Raw genomic sequence first — 20,268 nt, forward strand, 5'->3', positions numbered from 1 at the left:
TCTTTAATCTATAGAGCTCAGTGATACACTCTTTAGGTACATACCTTTGAAATATGGTGGCGGATAATTTAAAAAGAAAAATTCTAATCAGCCATCTCTCGACGCTAATTGCACAAGATGGTGGCTATACATGACTCCTTAAAGGTGCTTATGCAAGATGGCCGCTATACATAGGTTCTTATGAGACGCCCTTGGGATGCTTGCGCAAGATGACGGTTATACAAGGCTCCTTATGAGACTCCCTAGGGATGCTTGCGCAAGATGGCGGTTGCTCTTATGAAGAAAGCTAGCTTAGAGGCTAACGTGTCGTGCTAGTTCAATTCATTAAATTTGGGGCTTAAATGCAAAATGTTAAGTATCTCGAAAACGGTGCATCGTAGAGCAAAACGGACAAAATTTTTTCAGCCGAATACCTCGGTTCGCAGAATGAGGAACATGATAGCATAAGAAAAACATAGTCTAATAATGAGATCAACGGTTCGGTTCTAACTTAGGCCCTTTGGCATTAGCTCTGTTTCAGCTTGTAATGAAGCAAGTCTTCGCAACATGATCAAGTCTAGCTATGGTAGAGAGTATAACGTGCCGTGCAGGTACGATTCATTAAATTTGAGGCTTAAATGCAAAATGTTAAATATCTCGAAAACGGTGCATCTTAGAGCAAAACGGACAAAATTTTTCTACCTAATACCTAGGTTTGCAGTATCAGGAACATGATAACACAAGAAAAACATAGTCTAATGATGAGATCGACGGTTCGATTCCTACTTAGGCCCTTAGGCATTGGCAGCTATCTATTTCTACAAGATGGCGGCTATACATAGCTTCTAATGAGACAGCTTAAGAGCGCTTGCACATGATGGCTGCTGCTCTTATGAGACGCCTTAGGGGTGCTTGTGGGAGGTAGTAGCGACAAGACGATGACTATACACAGCTGCTTATGATACGGCCTAGAGGTGCTCACACAAGATAGCGGCTGCTCTGATGAAGAAAGCTAGCTTTGCATCGTGCAGGTATTTTTACAGCACTAAACCTCATATCTTTGAAATTTGGTGGCGGGCAATTTGAAAAATTCGACGTGCTTTTTCTTCACAGCAGCTATCTTTAGACAATAGCGGCTATACATAAGCTGTTAAGGCCTCCTCTTATGTCAAGGCATAGCTCTATCGAACAAGTTTAAATCTGCATCGGAATAGCTAGAGTAAGCACGTGCTGCAGTGATGACGTCATTTAGCATGTTTAGACTTGCAAATCACAAAAGAAACGTAACAAGACTAGAATCGAACACTGCACTCTATGCCGTGAACTTTATCATGTGATCGGAACAATGATTGAAGTGTTTAGAACACTAAATAAGTAATCAAGACTAAAATAGAACACTGTGCTCGATACAACATGTGTTTAGAACATGTTAGGGGATACCTTTGTTCTAAGAAGATTAGATTACCGCACATTCCTTGTAGTGCTAATAGGCTAAAGGGATAATGGGCAAAAGGGCTAATGGGCTAAAGGGCTAATAGGCAAAAGGGCTAAAGGAGCAACAACCTCATCGATCGCTATCAGCAAGAACGCTTGTACTTTGTTAAGTGTAGAAAATTAATCTTTATTTGTAAATGGTTTCATGTTCAGAACAAGGAATGGAACCTAGGGGTTACGTCTTACCTAATAAAATCCCCGAGGTGCGATGAGTTACGTTTTTCGAACTAGTGTTTGGAACACTGAACTTTTCAAGATGATAGCAGAGAGTTTAGCAATGTTCTGTTGTTGGATTATAAATTCCGCGCTACAACATTCATAAGGTGGCAGCCTTGAGGTTTACCGCCGTAAAGATGACAAGAGTGAGGTTAGCAATGTTCCGTTGTTGGATTTTAAATTCCGCGCTATAACATGCATAAGGTGGCAGCCTTGAGGTTTACCGCCGTAAAGATGGCAGCAGTGAGGTTAGCGGCGCTCTATTGTCCTTCAAAGTGAGGTTAGGGTTCGTCAAGAAGACAGCTGTCAAAAAAGCACGTGGCTGTTTACCAAACAAGAGCACGTGGTCGTGACGTCACGGTCACGTAATCAATCCTTAGCTCGACGTCATTAAGAGCAGCATTAGGATTAGCTATGCTTAAAAGTCTTGGGAAGAGAGCAGCAGTATGAATTGCCATGTTTCAAAGCGTGTACACATCACCTTTCGATTTTACATGCATCGACCATCGTACTAAACTTCATCCGCTAGATCGTGCTGCTATCTTAGCATAACCTATACCCATAAAATTAAAGAACAATGAATAGCCATGTTTCAAAGCGTGTACACATTACCTATCGATTTTGCATGCATCGACTCTCGTACTAAACTTCTTCCGCTAGATTGTGTTGCTATATTAGCATAACCTATACCCATGACCTTAAAGTACAAAGAATAGCCATGTTTCAAAGCGTGTACGCACTACCTAATGATTTTGCACGAAACGACTATCATACTAAACTTTTTCCACTATATTGTGATAAAATCGTGTAAGTGTGCTGCTATCTTAGCATAACCTATCGATTTTACATGCATCGACTATCGTACTAGGCTTCTTCCGCTAGAGCATATAGCAATCGCTTTTGTGTATCCCTAACCCATGTGCACGAACTTAAAGCACAAAGAAGAGCTATGTTCCAAAGCGTGTACACATTACCTATCGATAATGTATGTATCGAATATCGTACTAAACTTCTCCTGCCAGAGCGTACGACTATCGCTTTTGTGTGCACGAACTTAAAGCATAAAGAATAGCAATGTACAAAAATCTTGTAAACAAAGCAGCAGCATTAAGTATAGCCATGTTTAAATACGTGTACACATCATGTATCCATGATGCACGAAGTACTAAACTTATTCCACTAGAATGTACAAAGTTCACATGTGTTTGTGCTGCTACCTTAGCATAGCCTATGTGCATGAACTTAAAGCACAAAGAATAGCGATGTTTAAAAATCTTGTGAACATGGCAGCGGTAAGAATAGCAAGGTTTAAAAGCGTGTACACACCACCTTTTGATAATGCATGCATCTTCTACTAGAGCATGTGAACATCGCTTGTATCTGCTGCTATCTTAACATAACCTATGTACATGAGCTTAAAGCATAAAGAATAGTTATGTGTAAAAAATCTTGTGAACATAGCAGAATGTTAACTACGTAGGTGTAGACATTGATCTTTGCATGCTGAGACAGCATACTACGTGACCGTGATGTCACAGACACGTGCTCTTGTTTGGTAAACATAGCCACGTGCTTTTTTGACAGCTGTCTTCTTGACGAACCCTAACCTCTCTTTGAAGGACAATAGAGCGTCGCTAACCTCACTGTTGCCATCTTTACGGCGGTAAACCTCAAGGCTGCAACCTTATGCATGTTATAGCGCGGAATTTAAAATCCAACAACGGAACATTGCTAACCTCACTCTTGTCATCTTTACGGCGGTAAACCTCAAGGCTGCCACCTTATGCATGTTGTAGCGCGGAATTTATAATCCAACAACAGAACATTGCTAAACTCTCTGCTATCATCTTGAAAAGTTCAGTGTTCCAAACACTAGTTCGAAAAACGTAACTCATCGCACCTCGGGGATTTTATTAGGTAAGACGTAACCCCTAGGTTCCATTCCTTGTTCTGAACATGAAACCATTTACAAATAAAGATTAATTTTCTACACTTAACAAAGTACAAGCGTTCTTGCTTATAGCGATCGATGAGGTTGTTGCTCCTTTAGCCCTTTAGCCCTTTTGCCTATTAGCCCTTTAGCCCATTAGCCCTTTTGCCCATTAGCACTTTTGCCCATTAGCCCTTTTAGCCTATTAGCCCTACAAGGAATGTGCGGTAATCTAATCTTCTTAGAACAAAGGTATCCCCGAACATGTTCTAAACACATGTTGTATCGAGTACAGTGTTCTATTTTAGTCTTGATTACATATTTAGTGTTCTAAACACTTCAATCAATGTTCCGATCACATGATAAAGTTCACGGCATAGAGTGCAGTGTTCGATTCTAGTCTTGTTACGTTTCTTTTGTGATTTGCAAGTCTAAACATGCTAAATGACGTCATCACTGCAGCACGTGCTTACTCTAGCTATTCCGATGCAGATTTAAACTTGTTCGATAGAGCTATGCCTTGACATAAGAGGAGGCCTTAACAGCTTATGTATAGCCGCTATTGTCTAAAGATAGCTGCTGTGAAGAAAAAGCACGTCGAATTTTTCAAATTGCCCGCCACCAAATTTCAAAGATATGAGGTTTAGTGCTGTAAAAATACCTGCACGATGCAAAGCTAGCTTTCTTCATCAGAGCAGCCGCTATCTTGTGTGAGCACCTCTAGGCCGTATCATAAGCAGCTGTGTATAGTCATCGTCTTGCCGCTGCTATCTCCCACAAGCACCCCTAGGGCGTCTCATAAGAGCAGCAGCCATCTTGTGCAAGCGCTCTTAAGCTGTCTCATAAGAAGCTATGTATAGCCGCCATCTTGTAGAAAAAGATAGCTTCCAGTGCCAAAGGGCCTAAGTAGGAATCGAACCGTCGATCTCATCATTAGACTATGTTTTTCTTATGTTATCATGTTCCTGATACTGCAAACCTAGGTATTAGGTAGAAAAATTTTGTCCGTTTTGCTCTAAGATGCACCGTTTTCGAGATATTTAACATTATGCATTTAAGCCCCAAATTTAATGAATCGAACCTGCACGGCACGTTATACTCTCTACCATAGCTAGACTTGATCATGTTGCGAAGACTTGCTTCATTACAAGCTGAAACAGAGCTAATGCCAAAGGGCCTAAGTTAGAACCGAACCGTTGATCTCATCATTAGACTATGTTTTTCTTATGCTATCATGTTCCTCATTCTGCGAACCGAGGTATTCGGCGGAAAAAGTTTGTCCGTTTTGCTCTACGATGCACCGTTTTCGAGATATTTAACATTTTGCATTTAAGCCCCAAATTTAAAAGAATCGAACTAGGACGACACGTTAGCCTCTAAGCTAGCTTTCTTCATAAGAGCAGCTGCCATCTTGCGCAAGCACCCTTAAGGCGTCTCATAAGGAGTCGTGTATAGCCACCATCTTGCGTCCGTCATCTTGCGCAAGCATCCTTAGGTCATCTCTAGCCATCTTGTGCAAAGGACCCTTAGGCCGCCTCATAAGAGCAACCGCCATCTTGCGCAAGCATCCCTAGGGAGTCTCATAAGGAGCCTTGTATAACCGTCATCTCGCGCAAGCATCCCAAGGGCGTCTCATAAGAACCTATGTATAGCGGCCATCTTGCATAAGCACCTTTAAGGAGTCATGTATAGCCACCATCTTGTGCAATTAGCGTCGAGAGATGGCTGATGTAGAATTTTTCTTTTTAAATTGTCCGCCACCATATTTCAAAGGTATGTACCTAAAGAGTGTAGCACTGAGCTCTATAGATTAAAGATGGCGGATGACAGCTGTCAAAAAGCACGTGGATTTGTTTACAAATTCAAATCTCGCGCTAGTGAGGTTAAGTTGGTACCATTGAGGTTTATGTCCGTCAAGATGGTTGCACTGAGGTTTGCGATATGTTGTTGTCTGTCAAAAATCACGTGGATTTGTTTATCTCGCGCTAGTTAGGTTAAGTTGGTACTACTGAGGTTTAGGCCTGTCAAGATGGCAGTCCTGAGGTTAGCGATGCGTTGTTGCCTGTCAAAAAAGCACGTGGCTGTCAAAAAACACGTGGATTTTTTTACCAATTCAAATCTCGCGTTAGTTAGGTTAAGTTGGTACTACTGAGGTTTAGGCCCGTCAAGATGGCAGTACTGAGGTTAGCGATGCGTTGTTGTCGATGATAGCTGTCAAAAAGCACGTGGCTTTGTTTACAAATTCAAATTTCCCGCGGGAGGTGGAGGAGACCTCTGGGAGGCCTCTGGCTGTGGTGGAGGTGGAGGAGGCCTCTGGCTGTGGTGGAGGTGGAGGAGGCCTCTGGGAGCCAGTGGTGGTGGTGGCCGCAGAACCATCTAATTATACTACTATCGACATGAGAAGCCGCCTTTTACTAGATATCGGTCCCTTGATATTTCCCATGATTCTACTCAGTGCAGTCATGGTTTTCGCTGCCTTATCATAATAATAATAATAATAATAATAATAATAATAATAATAACGGTTTGATTTGATTTATGTTATACGAACAATTGGATCGTAAAATTCAGTCAGTTGATCACTCCTAAGTCTGTCCACGTACGTTTCGCCTTATGGACCCGCTGCCGTATTATTTTCCTCCCCTGAAGCAACTGATGTCGAATTTGTGTATTCCCGTCTGCTCATACCCGGAGAGGTTCGTTCTCTATTATAGATCCTCTTAAGGTCAGACATAGCGGCACATTACACCCAGTGCTCTTTTCAATAAGTGTCGTATATTTCGGAGTTGTCAGTGCTAATACATCCTTTCCTAAATTCAGCCTGTTCTGCTAAATGGTGGACATCAAATTTGTTCTTCAAGCATTTGTTTCAAGTGATTAAACTACATTAAAATAGCTGGTTTGGTTTCCAAGTGATTAAACTACTGTACATTAAAATACCCGGTTTGGTTTCGAAGTGGCAGGTTTGTTGTTATACAAGACGCGTTATTAGCCAATTGTACAGATCTCAGTGTTGCTAACTTAGGGGTTTTACCCCTAAATTTATGGGGATTAAATCGTCCCAGAGAGAAAGTTGTGAGGTACAAGAGTAAGGGGGAATTTCAGTAGCGTAGCCAGGATCGGCCAATGGGGGGGGTTGCAGTTACAAAATTAAGATATAACATAATGAAAGTGCTTGTGCTTGTGCGTGTCTGGTACGCGCATGCATGACTGTCATAAGCATACTGATACAAGAGTGAATTACTGTATGTGATATTCAGATTGCAATACACTACAAAATTCTTACTTTAAAATACAGAACAAGAACAATATGATCGAGGTCAGCAGTTTTTATCTCAAACGGTATGTTCAGTTTACAATCTAAAATCTAATTTTCGAGGCTTCCTAGAAAATACATCTGTTGGTTTTACAACTATGTCTCTGTGAATGTTCAAGGGAGCCAACCCGTTGAGTCGACTTTCACTTGTGGTATTTCTGAGGTAGGTTTTAAGGCGTCTTAATGTTGAAAATGATCTCTCACTGGCTGCAGTGGTGACAGGTAGGGTGGCAAACACTCTCAACAAGCAGTAGATTGCAGGGAGTTTATCTTGATCACATAAAAGAAGTTTATTGTTTACTGTCAGTTTCTATTTATTTTCTTTTTGTGAAAGTTCAATGGGGGGGGTTCTAACCCCCAGTAACCCCCCCCTGGCTACGCCCCTGGGGAATTTTAGGGGGGAAATTACTTTTTGAGGAATTTTGAGAGACTATGGGGATGACATAATCATTATTTATTTATTTATTTCATTGCACTAGCATGCTTGGGTCCGCTAGTGTGTCGATTTTATCTTGAGGTTTAATATTTTCACTGTTTGCCAGCCCGTCTCAGACACTGCAGTTAATCATGCAACGTCATGATTTTCTCTTCTAGCGGCTCTAAACGTACAAACCATTCACGTGTCTTGAGATTCCTTCTTCTTGTCTCTTTTACGAACGCAGCAGCCGCCTTATTATTTTCTTTCTTATTCTTTTTGTGTATTGACTACTAGCATATAGCTGTATTTATATACAATCTACTGAATTTTTTATTCATTAATAACTACCGATATGTCATAATATTAGAGACATGCATATCTCTCGCCTTCTCTCTCTGCCCCTCCTGCTCCTCGATAACCGCAGGGTAATTATTTATTTATTTCGGTAAAAGTTGACGGGAATCACAGACCTCGGGTCTCGCACATAGTGCATTGGTCCGTTGGTAGAGTAAACGTCACTATTCTAGTAGTCAACGTCATGTAGGAGGGAAATCCCCACAATACGTGAATGTAACTCAAAACAGTTTTGACTGTGACTCTACAGTTCATGTAGTTGTAATGCCATTTTTGCATGGTGTTTTAACGAAATTAGGCAATATCTGTGATGCGTCAATAATGATGTGGAGTGATTTATTCCTTGTGCGAATAATGGCAGCAAAATTATTATTATCATTATTATTATTATTATTATTATTATTATTATTATTATTATTATTATTATTATTATTATTATTTGGGCGTTATTGTCTCATTTAGAGGGATTTTAGAAGTGATTTGGGGGAGTTTGGACTTAAGTGTTGGCAACACTGACATATCTACCGTTGATTGTGTTACAGATTTTCATCCTTGAGGAATTGTGATTTCTATCATTTTACAGTGTGTTCACAACATCTAACATATTGTCGGTAATGTTCAAGTTTCAATAATTTACTTTTGCGAATCTAGATCTCAATTGAGAACCGTAAGAAGTTAATACTAGGTAATTTTTCTCAGTTTCAGCATTCTAGCCTATATATTGTTTATATTTAATATTTTAAATTTTCTTAAATTTTACTTTTAGATGGTTGTTTGAGAAAGAAATTGCAAGATGTAGTGTATAATGTTGATTATTGTGTTCATATGTTATTTACATCTGTGTGCGAATTAAAAGTGACGCTGTGAATGCTGAGTTTTTCTTTACACTCTAGGCTGCAAAAGATGGTAGTAGGATTCGAAATCTTGAGAGTTGTTCCGTTTAGGATATCTGTAACACTATCCGAATATGTAGAATTCTAGGTATATCAGTGTTGTTACGAAGATTCTTCTGTATCACATCATTAGCCTACGCCACAACAGCTATATCCAGTATTTAGTCCTCATGTTTTACTTAACATTAGGCTGGCTCTGTTTCGAACATATTTCCGCATAATTATTGGTGTGTAAATGATCTTTTTCAGGGGTGAGTGGCGGTGAGTTTGCATGGGTTCGAATTCCACGATCGGCAGCCTTGCAAACCGTTACCGTGGTTTCCCCCTTTTCTCATTAATTTACCTTCATCTTCCTAATCCTAGTCCTTTCCCTTCCATGTGTGAGTGCGATGTTAAACAATTAGCAAGAAAGGAAGAAAAATCTTCAGGAATAAATTCTGGCTCTCGAAACTGCAAAAGGTAGTCACTTGAAAGTAAAACTAATAATATATTAATAGAATAAGCAGTGATGTCTAGAACAAGTAAACGTGGCACACTTTAGTATTGTCCCCTACACTGAAATATACAAATAATTGACCATAGTTTCCAGAATAGATATGTTTTACATAAAAATCTGTTTCCTGGCAATGAGTAAGAATTGACGCAACTGGCCACAGGAACGAAGCTCGTATTACATGTGTAAGAAATTGTAGTATTCACTGTTAGTGCAGTACATTTACTTTTACAGTAGAATATTACAAAGTGACTAACGAGCACTGCTATTGGCTGAAATATATTCAATGAGGCACCGCTTACACAGACAAGTTTCGTACCAGCTGGGGAACATTAAAAACTGTTAAACATTTAAACCAGTTGCTTGACACTGTACTCCCTTCAAGGGGCGCGCTGGTAAACACCCCTCGGTTGTGTCATTAGACGTGACATTCACAGACAAATAAAGAAAGGAGACTTAAGGAAAGGTTGGTGTCATTGTTGATGAAATGAGTTCATGGCAGTGTTGTGTAAATTTTAGTCTTCAGTTCAACAGATTCTTCTTCTTCATTTTCCATTTCCAGTCTTCTGGGTAGAGTTGAGAATCAAGGACCTCTTCAGTTCTCTATCTCTCCACCACTCCCTTCCTTCCTCCAATATTTTTTTCTACTTTTACTCCTCCCTTCTCTGTACTTTCCTTCACCGTATCCATCCACCTCTTCCTGGGCATTCCCTGATGTCTTTCTCCTATCAGTTTCTCTGTAAATACTAACATGGGAACTCTTTCCTCTTCCATTCTCATCATGTGACCATACCATTTCAGCTTACTGGTCTATATCTTGTCTTGCAGTTTAGAGAATCCAATTCCTTCCCTGATTTCTATGTTTCTGATTTTATCCCTTCATGTCTTCCCTTTTAGGTATTCCTCTAAGGAATTTCATCTTGACCTCTTGGATTTTGCTGTCATCATGTCTTGCTATTGTCCATGTGCCTGCTGCACATCTCAAAATTGGTGTGTAATACACTGGGTGCAAAATTTTCTTGTATTCCTGTGGGATGTGCCAGTTCCAGACTATACTTCTCACAATTGGTAAAACCCATTGGCTTGTTCAATTCTCTTTCCACTATCTTAATTTATTTTTCTCTGCAATTATTCTCCCCAAATACTTGAAGCTTTCCACAACTTCCAATTTTCTCCCATTTACTTCAGTATTCCCACTTCCTTCTATATTACCTCTCGTCACCACTACTATCTCTGGCTCCATGGCTGAATGGTTAACGTGCTCGCCTTTGATCACAGGAGTCCTGATTTTGATTCTCGGCAGGGTCGGGAATTATAAACATCATTGGTTAATTTCGCTGGTATGGGGGCAGGGTGTATGCGTCGTCTTCATTATCGTTTCGTCCTCATCACGATGTGCAGGTCGCCTACGGGAGTCAAATAAAAAAGATCTGCACCAGGTGTGCCGAACATGTCCTCAGACACTCCCGTCACTAAAAGCCATACGCTTTTTCATTTACCACTACTATTGTACACTTCTCCACACTTATTTTCGTTCCATATTTCTTTATCTCCCGATTCCATACGGCAAGTTGTACTTCCATTTCATCTTCCCCATATTACAGTGCCATCTGTAAGGAGTAAGGTGTTTGCTAGTGATGGGCAGTCTGAGACTAGGTCTCGAGATTTCTCGGGATTTCTCGAGACTATCGCAGGCACTATTTCTCGCGAGAAATTTCGAGAGATCTCGAGAGCGTTGTCTATCATTGTGCGGCGAGCAGCGTGTCGTAGGCCTACAGGTAGTCGGAGCTGAATGTTGTTTGTGCCGAGTATGCGAATAGCCAACCACAGGTCTTCTCCATTTCGTAAATTCGTGTCAACAAGCGACTAGGGCGTTCACTTTACAGAGTTCAATTTTGACGCAGTATAACGTAATTATATAGGATGTGAATTTCGGCATTGTATGCACTGGTAGGTATACGAATAAGTGGTTTAAGCACAAAACCTGACGGCTACTGTAGGTACACGTACCTGGATACCAGAGGCGTGCATTATTCGAACTTGAGACGAGGCAAGATGCACCTTGCTGCATATGCAACCAGCATTACGTAAGAGTGGAATGTGTAATCTAAAATGCTTCAGTTTGCTCCAGTTATTTCGACTTGTAGGTGTACAGCGTTATCAGACCCCACACTCAATAACGTATGACCACTGCTTGTGTTTGCCGATATTTTAGTGACGTAGGAAATAATTCCTTGCAATGTATTCCCGTCATAATTATGTACTTCGGTATATGACAGTGGAATGTGTAATTGCGTTTAGTTGTACGCGACAACTTGAAGACGATGTCCAAAATGCAACGTAAGTCGTGGTTGTCGGTTATATTGAAGAGATGCTACATAGCACAGCCCGCTGTGCTGTTTATTCAAAAGAAGTAAAATACGTCGGTAGAAATACTGAGATGAACTGACACTTAAAATAACATAATATAAATGAAGAGGAATAGTCAGAGAACACCTCCGGCCCGGTCTGAATCACAAGAAGCTACCCTGCCGACAACGATTGTGAGGCATCCAGGTAGGTTTACATCCTAATAACAGTTATTAACCAATTATATGGGTTATTCAGCTAATAAGTCCACCTGAAATAACTCGTGAACAGTTCCAGATACTGGCGTCATGACTTCACTTTCGTTAATGGTATTAAGGAGCTCATAGTTCAACATGCAGTTCTTTCCTAGGCTTTTGACAAAATTTATAGTCACACACGTTTCCATATGAGAACTGCTGATGATAAATATCAAGCTTACACTCGTAGTTACTGAGACGTCGCGTCGCGCAGCTCGCAGCACACGAGAATTGGTCTCGAGAGCGTTGCCCATCACCCCTGCTGCATGAATTGGCGCAAAGTCGGGCATTTTAGATTACACGTTCCACTCATGTAATGGGGGTTGCATATGTATCAAAGCACATCTTCCCCGCCACAAGTTCGATTCCACGCCTGTAGTATCCAACTAGGTGAACAACCTATCTACAGTTATTCACAAATTATGCAGGATTATTCGGCTAAGATGTCCACCGCGAATCAGTCGTGAACAGTTTAAGATACTGACATGCAGTACTTTTTCATGCTTTTGAGAAATTGTATTGGCTCACATGTTTTCATATGAGAACGTTATTTCACGCAGTAACTGCCAGTGATATACTACTGTATACTATAAAGTTTACAGTCGTAGTTACTGGTATGTCGCTCAACTTGCACTACAGGAGGATCGGTCTCGAGATCTGTGACGTCAGTCTCGAGCGAGAGCGTTGCCCATCATTAGTGTTTGCCTGCTTGGTTCTCAGTTTTGGTTGTATACTCTTGTGGATATCATCCATGACTCTAATGAAGAGTATGGGGGATATTGCACATCCTTGTTGAAGTCCTGTTTTACTTTGATTCAGTTTGTTTGTCCTGTCATAGTCTTCATACTACTTATTCACTTTTTGTTTTTTTAATTGGTTCTTCTCCTCTCCCTGCCTTCTTTTTTATCAATGCATCCAAGACCATTGCCATGGTACACGGTCATATGCCTCGTCTCTATTTATAAGTGTCATCACGAAATCCAGCCTAAACTCTATCATGTGCTTTAGGTTCAGTGGATTGAAAAACTTACAAGTTATGTTGACACTGAGTGTGGAGTACGGCACCGTATGGAAGTGAAACTGGTGCCAAGGAAAACAGAGCTGAATCCTTTGAAATGCCATGGTATCGAATCTTGTTGAAGATCTGATGGGTAGAACATGTCTCAAATAAAGAGACAGTGAATCAGTTTGAGGAGAGGAGAACAGTTTGTGAGAATTTAGTCCTAGGAAGGAAAGGTTTGATAGAACAAATCTCGTGGCACTGTGAACTTGTTCAGTTAGTTTTGAAGCAAAGTGCAGAATATAAAAATGGCAGGAGGATGCTAAGATACGGACCCAGGTGAACAGAGTGATATGCAAATGGAATAGTCAATGAACTTTCAAGAAATTTTGTCCATTTCAATCACAATCAGTGTAGGTTGGATAAAAAAAAAGTCATCTTGCTATGGTTTCAGTTCCATATAAAACTGTATGTTTTATAGCTATGAATATAATATAAAGTGTCATGTAAAACTGGAGGTCTTTAGCCATGAACATATTATCAGTCAAAGTGTACTTGAAGTACTTATAGCTAAGATCACGATATCAGCAGTCATCATAATATTGACAGTCATAAAATTACAAGCTTGTTGCTAAGTCTGTTGACAAATAACCCAAGCAGCAATGACAGCAATAAGGTAATATATTTTTCTCTCCTGTGTTTCAGTGTAGGGTGTTTGGAAGAAATCAGCAATTCCAGTACCTTCTAACTACTTCAGTTGCAGTGTGAAATGGACCTGGATGTAAAGATCAAGGAGGAACCAGCCTGGCTCAAAGAAACAACAAATGCATCACTTGTAAGTCTCATTCCAGATAACTTTATAGAGATCAGATGCATTTCTTGTGTTGATGGACATCTATGGATCAAGCTAGTGGCAAAAATCTATGTTCATGAGACAAGGACAGGGTTCTGGTGGCGTAAGGCCCCAGATTAGGGACACTGAGTGGTCAGTTGACCTGTAGCATTTACTAGGGAGATGGCAGTGCATTCTATGTTTTATAGTGGCAATGGGCTGAATTAATGTTGTGGGCTTGATAGTGAAAGAGCCTTGCTTAGGTCCAGCTTGTGACAAAGGTGGGAGAGGCAGTGTCTCAAGATCGAGGCTTCTGGGCATTGTCTGAATGTGTGTTGTTAATTGATTACCTCTGTTTTTATTGAGATGGATTTCTGGGGCAGGGGTATGAATTTATTCTGTATGGTTTGGTAATGGAATCTGTGTGGTATTGACATCATTTTATGTTATGTGTCAGCCAATTGCAGTGCTAGTAATTGCTGAAGTGATGGAAAATATTGGGTGCTGGATCAAATTAGGTTAAGGTCAGTTGGTCCCTGGCTCTCTCATGGTGAACATATTATTCCTTGAAAAGGAATTCCAGGTAAGATTTGCATAATTTAAACGTCTTTACAATATTACTATTATTGGGTGAGTAAAATTCTGCCTTGGCAGTTTACTATGAGTATAGCTCATCTATAGCAAACATCCTGATGAAGGCGGAGATGCATTGGAATATTTTCGAGAAGAAGCAAGATATTTTCATGATTTTTCCTTGCTCTGTCTGTTGCTAGTCTAATCACAGTCCATTGCAATCTCCTGAGTGTGTGGCTTTCAGTTCAATGGCCCTTCTTCTGATAGCTCAGAGAGTAAAATGGTGAGATGCTAATTTCATGAAGATTTTTTCCCATGGTCTCCCATTTTCACACCAGACAAATGCTGGGGTGTACCTTAATTAACCCATTGAGCCCTGCATATTTGTTGGATTGAAACTGCATTGGCGCTGGGATTATTTTGGAGGAAATATAGTGTCGCTTCATATCATGAGAAATTTCTTAGTTACAAGACCATTAAAGATTTAAATATACATGAACACAAAAGGCTTCCATACTACAAACTGCGGAACAAGGAATACAGTAAAACACTTTATTTTATTAGCATCACGGGACCGTAGGCCTACTCAGTCCGCCTGCTGAGCTGTAACCCAGTTTTCTCTTTGCACTTTCTCTTCGATTTCCACATCTATTTGTTATTCAGGAGCATTGCTCACACTAGTACTAATTACTACTAATTTCACTGAAAAAGTACATTCCTAATCATCATTACTTTCTAAAAGGGGTTATATATCTGTAAATATCAGTTCTATACTGGCAGCCATCTTGTTTACAAGCGAATCTCAAAGGTAGAGATAGCCCACTTCAAACTAATATTACCAAGCACACTATCGATATATATTACCAAAGAGCATATAACATTGCAAAGAAAGAGTCCCTACACAAATCACAAATTTAACTCACTCTGCCATCTCTTGAGGAAAAGTAGAATTACGTTGTAAAATGAGACAACGGAACAGTTCCGAGGTCCAGCGTTTGGTCCACCGAGACGAAGCACGGAACAGTTCCGTGGCTTGGGCCCAATGAGTTAAGGCCACGGCCACTTCCTTCCAACTCCTAGGCCTTTCCTATCCCATCGTCGCCATGAGACCTATCTGTGTTGATGCGACGTAAAGCTAATAGCAAAAATAAAATTATAGATGAAATATTGTCCAAGAGTTTCTTAAAGCTAACATTCTGCAATTGATTCACACTGTTCTCAGAATAAAGGTGTGCTTTGTTGGGTTCTGAGTTACAGGCACTACAAAAGAGAATGGTGTCTGAACATATCCCAGATGTGAGTGTACTGCTGTACTATGATATATTTTATGTTCGGTGTCAAACTTGAACAAATCTCAAAATTACGTTGAAGAAAAGTGTGCCAATATCGGAAATTGTTTGTGAGTTTGATAAGGTTGGGATTGGATTATTCTGCACTTTTTACTATCAATATTGAAATTACTTTGTTTACTCTGATTATAAAAGAGGATCGTTGGCCCATTGTATTTTTTTAAAACTCTAATATCCTCCAATACTACGGCACCTGCATTAGCACCACATGTTAAAAATTAGTACTCCTATTAAAAATTATTGCTCCTATCTTTACTAGTGTGAAAGAAGGTAAATCACTAATCTTTTGTCAGTGTTTTTTGAGACTGGATACTCCTGTCTGCTAAACAGAATGTCAACACAGGGTTACCCTCATATCCATAATCTGCTGGAAGATATGTGTGTTAAGGAAAAAGCAGATTTGCCTATGGCATATGTGAGATAAAATAGCTCAAAACCTGAATATAATTTATTTCAAAATAAGTATCTTGCTCAGACGTTGAATTCATTTAGAAAGGAAAAAGAGTGATTAGCTCATTTTATTCCTCAAATACAGATCATAGTCTATGTTACGTAGAGAACCATGTTTGGGGACTCTAGAATACATGATTTCTGAGAATATTTTCTTTAATATGCCCCTTCTTACTGGGCTCTGACACTTATGAGGACTTTGGCACATTAAAAATGAACTTTTCTTTCCTCTTTGTCATTATTTCCCTCTCCGTTTTGTGCATATTTTTTTCATCCTTTCCTTTGTTCGGTTACTGTTCCCTGTCTTCCATACTGAATGCATTAAGTTGGTATATCCTAGAATTTTACACTTTAATTCACTTTTATTTGTAAATTAACTTATATTAGAATGTAAGCTTTTGCTCACAGTCCCTCCCCTACCCCTTTAGTGCAGACGACGTTTTATGAATCCAACTGAGAAATTTAAATGTGTTGTAGTAGATCATGAAAGAGCTTCTGAAACTGTAGATGTACACTCCAACACTGCTGACCCCCCACTGATGTTGTTCTAACCCCCACAGTTCTTCACAGAACACTACATAAAATCTTTGTAGTGGTACAACATTTCCTTTTTAGTTGTTTAAGTTTGGACTGCAGAACATCTTTCCCTGTTATCTGACTGTTATAAGCCTTCTTCTTTCATGTTAGTTTTTTATTTTCACACTTCGAAGCATTCAAATATGCTGTTTGAAGCAGAACTGTCTCAATGCAGTGTGAGCTAAGCAAAACCAGAGTAGAGAATGTGATTCAAATATTTCAAGGTATTTTAATCAGTCTGTAAACACAACCTATACGAAGAATAAAAGATGATTTAGGTCAGTTTTAGCGCTTGGAAGTGGTTCAGACAAACTCTAAGATGACTGATATGATTGGACATATGAAAACAGTTCAGACAATTTATTTTTATGTCTACAGCCACTTCCTTCCAAATTTTGTGCAAGATGGCCCCAATCCCGTCCCTGGTAGGATATCTTCTGATATGGCTAGAAAAATGTTTCTCATTTTATATTTGGTTCTCAATCTCATCCTTTCCCTGACATAAGGAGTGAGTAGTAGAGTCTTTACTTTTAACAATCCTCTTCTGGTAGAAATCTTCCTGAAACATTTGTGAAATTTTGAAAGTAACTATGATAGTGGCAGGTGACTATATTTGTAGATGTGCGTTATGTGTATACATAATATATCTTATTTTCCACAGGAAAATATTGAACATGTATCGGATGTGGTAGCTGTGAAAAAAGAAGCCAAATCAGAGTTAACAGAGGCAGAGCCAACACAGGAAAACTCTCTTGAGGTAATGTACATAATATCATGAAAATAGTTAGAAAATGGCTCAAAAGGTATCAGTGATTGACCTTTAATTTCAATGCATACGATTGATAGTTCTATGGAAAATATACTTCTTTATGAGTTTGACTGTTTACTTACCTAATTTTCACTTTTCCTTGAAGTTGTTCCACAATCTTGCATTATGTATTGTGTAGCAGTTAGGATTGCTCTAATGACCTGTACGGTTTATCATTTGGGATCTGGTATCATTCCTACTAATCCTTTTGACTTCATAAATATTTTGAAACACAGACTTGCTATAAGGTACATTCTTCTGTTGCTGGATATTTTACTAGTTGCTTCCAAATAAAACACCTTAGTAATCTTATTGATTACTAGCAAAAGTACCCGTGCTTTGCTGTGGCATTCTACATTAATATGGATATCAAAGTTAATTACTCTTATGTCTCTTAACGTTATCCAGAAACAGCAAGGTGATTTTTCCCATATGTTGTTTCCAATGTAAAGTGTGATTAATGGAGTTGTGATGATAACGGCATGCTCACTAGCCTACTGCCATTCACAATTGAATAGGTAAGTTTTCATTATAATGGGAGGCCCCATTACCTACTATGCAGTCACAATCTATTTGGGGAAATTTCATTAAGGCGCCCTTTCCTAGTTTCAGACACATTACGTTTGAGGAGTTTTTATTATAATAGCAGCCACCTTCCTTACTGCCAGTCTAAATTGAGTTGTGCTGTCATCATTATAACAACAGGCCCCTTTTTTTAATGACAGTCACACAGAGTTGGTGAGATTGCATAATAATGCCTAATGCCAGTCACATTTTAGATGGGTAAATTTGTTTATAATGTCGGACATACTTGCCTACTCCCAAACACGATCGGTTACGGGAGGTTTTAAAGAAACTGCACACTCCCTTGATTCCTGCTAGTCAAATCGAGAAGGGAGTTATTCATTACAATGGTAGTTACTCCTTACTAATGCCAGTTACACAGGAGTTAGAGAAGGATCCCTTTCGTACTGCCAGTCAATGTGGAGAGTAAAGCATCACATTAGCAGACGCCTTGCTGCTGAGAGTCACTATCGATTTGTAAAGTATTAATTATAATCGCAGACACACCCTTTCTACATTGCTACAAATACACTTCCATGAATATATATATATTGATTGCATGTTTACAAAATTACAAACTTTCATTTACAGATTAAATGCTGCTAAACAATACATAATATCAAAAATCGGATTGTACCATAAGGAGTGATATAAAAATACCCAGGTATTTATAATTCTGGGTAAATACCCAATTTGGGTAAATACCTGGGTATTTTAGATTTTTCATCAAAGATCCTGTGCCATGGTAAGTTGAACCTTAAAAAAAGGATACTGGTATGCAAACTATTCTGCATTAACTTTTTAAAAACGTTGCAACATTAGATGGTTAATAAAATTAAATTTGATTAGAATTGGGACTTAAAACAGAATTAGAATTGGGAATTAGATCAGGAGATAAAATTCAATAGTTATAACCTGAAAAGCTCAGAATTGAACTAGGGCTTTTCCAAACATTGAAATAAAAGTTGGGGGAAATTTATTCAGAGCATTGGCCAAGTTCTACAAAAGGTGTAATATACAGTTTTCAGCACACTGTATATGTTTTTCAGAACAGTTTCTAATATCATTCATATATATGAAATAAATAATCAAATAACCAAAAGACCTAGTAAATAGAAAATTAGCAGTTACACTAAAAAGTTCTAGAAAAATAGAGGCCTTACTTAATTTAGGTTTAATGAAGCTTAACAAATGTATTAAGCTGTTCATAATGAATCTCTTTAGGCTTAGGCCTGTATTCCAATTTGCAATGAAAAATCTCAGTTGAGTAGTACAACTAATCTGAGTTTTCATCACGCTCCTCTCAGAGATGTACTCTTCGTCTGAGAGCAAAATGTTGCCCTCATTGCTCTCCTCGCTATTGTCGCTACAGGAAACTTGCATTTGGTGTTTTCAACTTCTTTTTTGCCTTGTATCCTTGGACTCTTTTCTTTTCTTGGTTTTGGAGTTTTGTTTAGCAGATTACAGTTGTGTGACAAGTAAGCTATCTGTCCAGCCCTTTTTGTTGTAAGTTGGTTTCTTTTCTTACAGTGGATCCAGCTGAATGTTCTGAACGTTCGTTCAATAGCAGCAGATGTTACTGGAGCGCCTAAAATTTTCACAGCAATATCAGCTAGCAGACATGTTCCTTTCAAGCCCTTCCGCCATAACATAGGGCTAATTGCTTTCTCTTTTTCAGTATATTTTAATCCTTCCCAGAGAAGTCTAAGTTTGTCTCTGTAGTCCGCACTGTTTTGCCGAAGTGCAACTACTTTTGTTCCCATGCTTCTGCCGACTTCACAGACAAACTCAATAGTATCAAGCAGTTCAACAGGTTTCGAATTGCAACCTTGAGATGAAGGGTTCAATAAGTTGGCAGCCAGATGAATTTGGCCTACACCAAGTTTCAGACTTTTCTCCAGTTTGGCTAGCACAGTTTTCTCTTCAGATTTTTGAAGAGGGTATTCTGGAATTTCTTGCTTGAGAGTGTTGTGTAGTTTGTGAGACTTTGTGAAAACATTGTTTGTTATAGGAGTGTTGGACCCAAAGTCAGTAATAAGTTCAATGATTGGATATAAAATGTTCACCAGCTTTTGAACTTTAATCCAAAACACTCCATCATCAAGTAGCTGCCTTTTCATTTCTGGTGTGATTTCAGCTTCCTCACTAACAACAAGCTTTTGAAGCACAGATTTATTTGCTACTAAATTTTGTAAACAAAACAAGTTGCTTCCCCACCTAGCCTGCCCAGGAATTTTCAAAGATATTCTGTCTTCAAATCATTTTGCTGGCTTGCGACTTCATTTTGCATTTCTGCATACTGAGCCTTGAGATATGAAGAACTAAGACGATACCTGGATGGTGGTTTGTAAGTTTTTTCAAGAATTCTAACCACAGTGGATGTTCAACCATAGATAGCGGAGCTCCGCTTATGAACA

General features: G+C 39.2%; 1 protein-coding gene across 1 annotated transcript in view; it reads left to right on the forward strand.

The window, feature by feature from the left end:
- LOC136885417 (gastrula zinc finger protein XlCGF46.1) overlaps positions 1–20,268 on the forward strand; it is a 293,140-nt gene that overhangs the window by 236,281 nt on the left and 36,591 nt on the right. Inside the window, exons 6-7 of the mRNA XM_068230328.1 lie at positions 13,405–13,534; positions 17,141–17,236. Coding sequence (XP_068086429.1) covers positions 13,405–13,447 — 43 coding nt within the window. The 3' untranslated portion in view covers positions 13,448–13,534; positions 17,141–17,236. The remainder of the gene's footprint in view (positions 1–13,404; positions 13,535–17,140; positions 17,237–20,268) is intronic.

The sequence above is a fragment of the Anabrus simplex genome, chromosome 14 (genome assembly GCF_040414725.1).
Source record: "Anabrus simplex isolate iqAnaSimp1 chromosome 14, ASM4041472v1, whole genome shotgun sequence".
NCBI classification, from domain to species: Eukaryota; Metazoa; Arthropoda; class Insecta; order Orthoptera; family Tettigoniidae; genus Anabrus; species Anabrus simplex.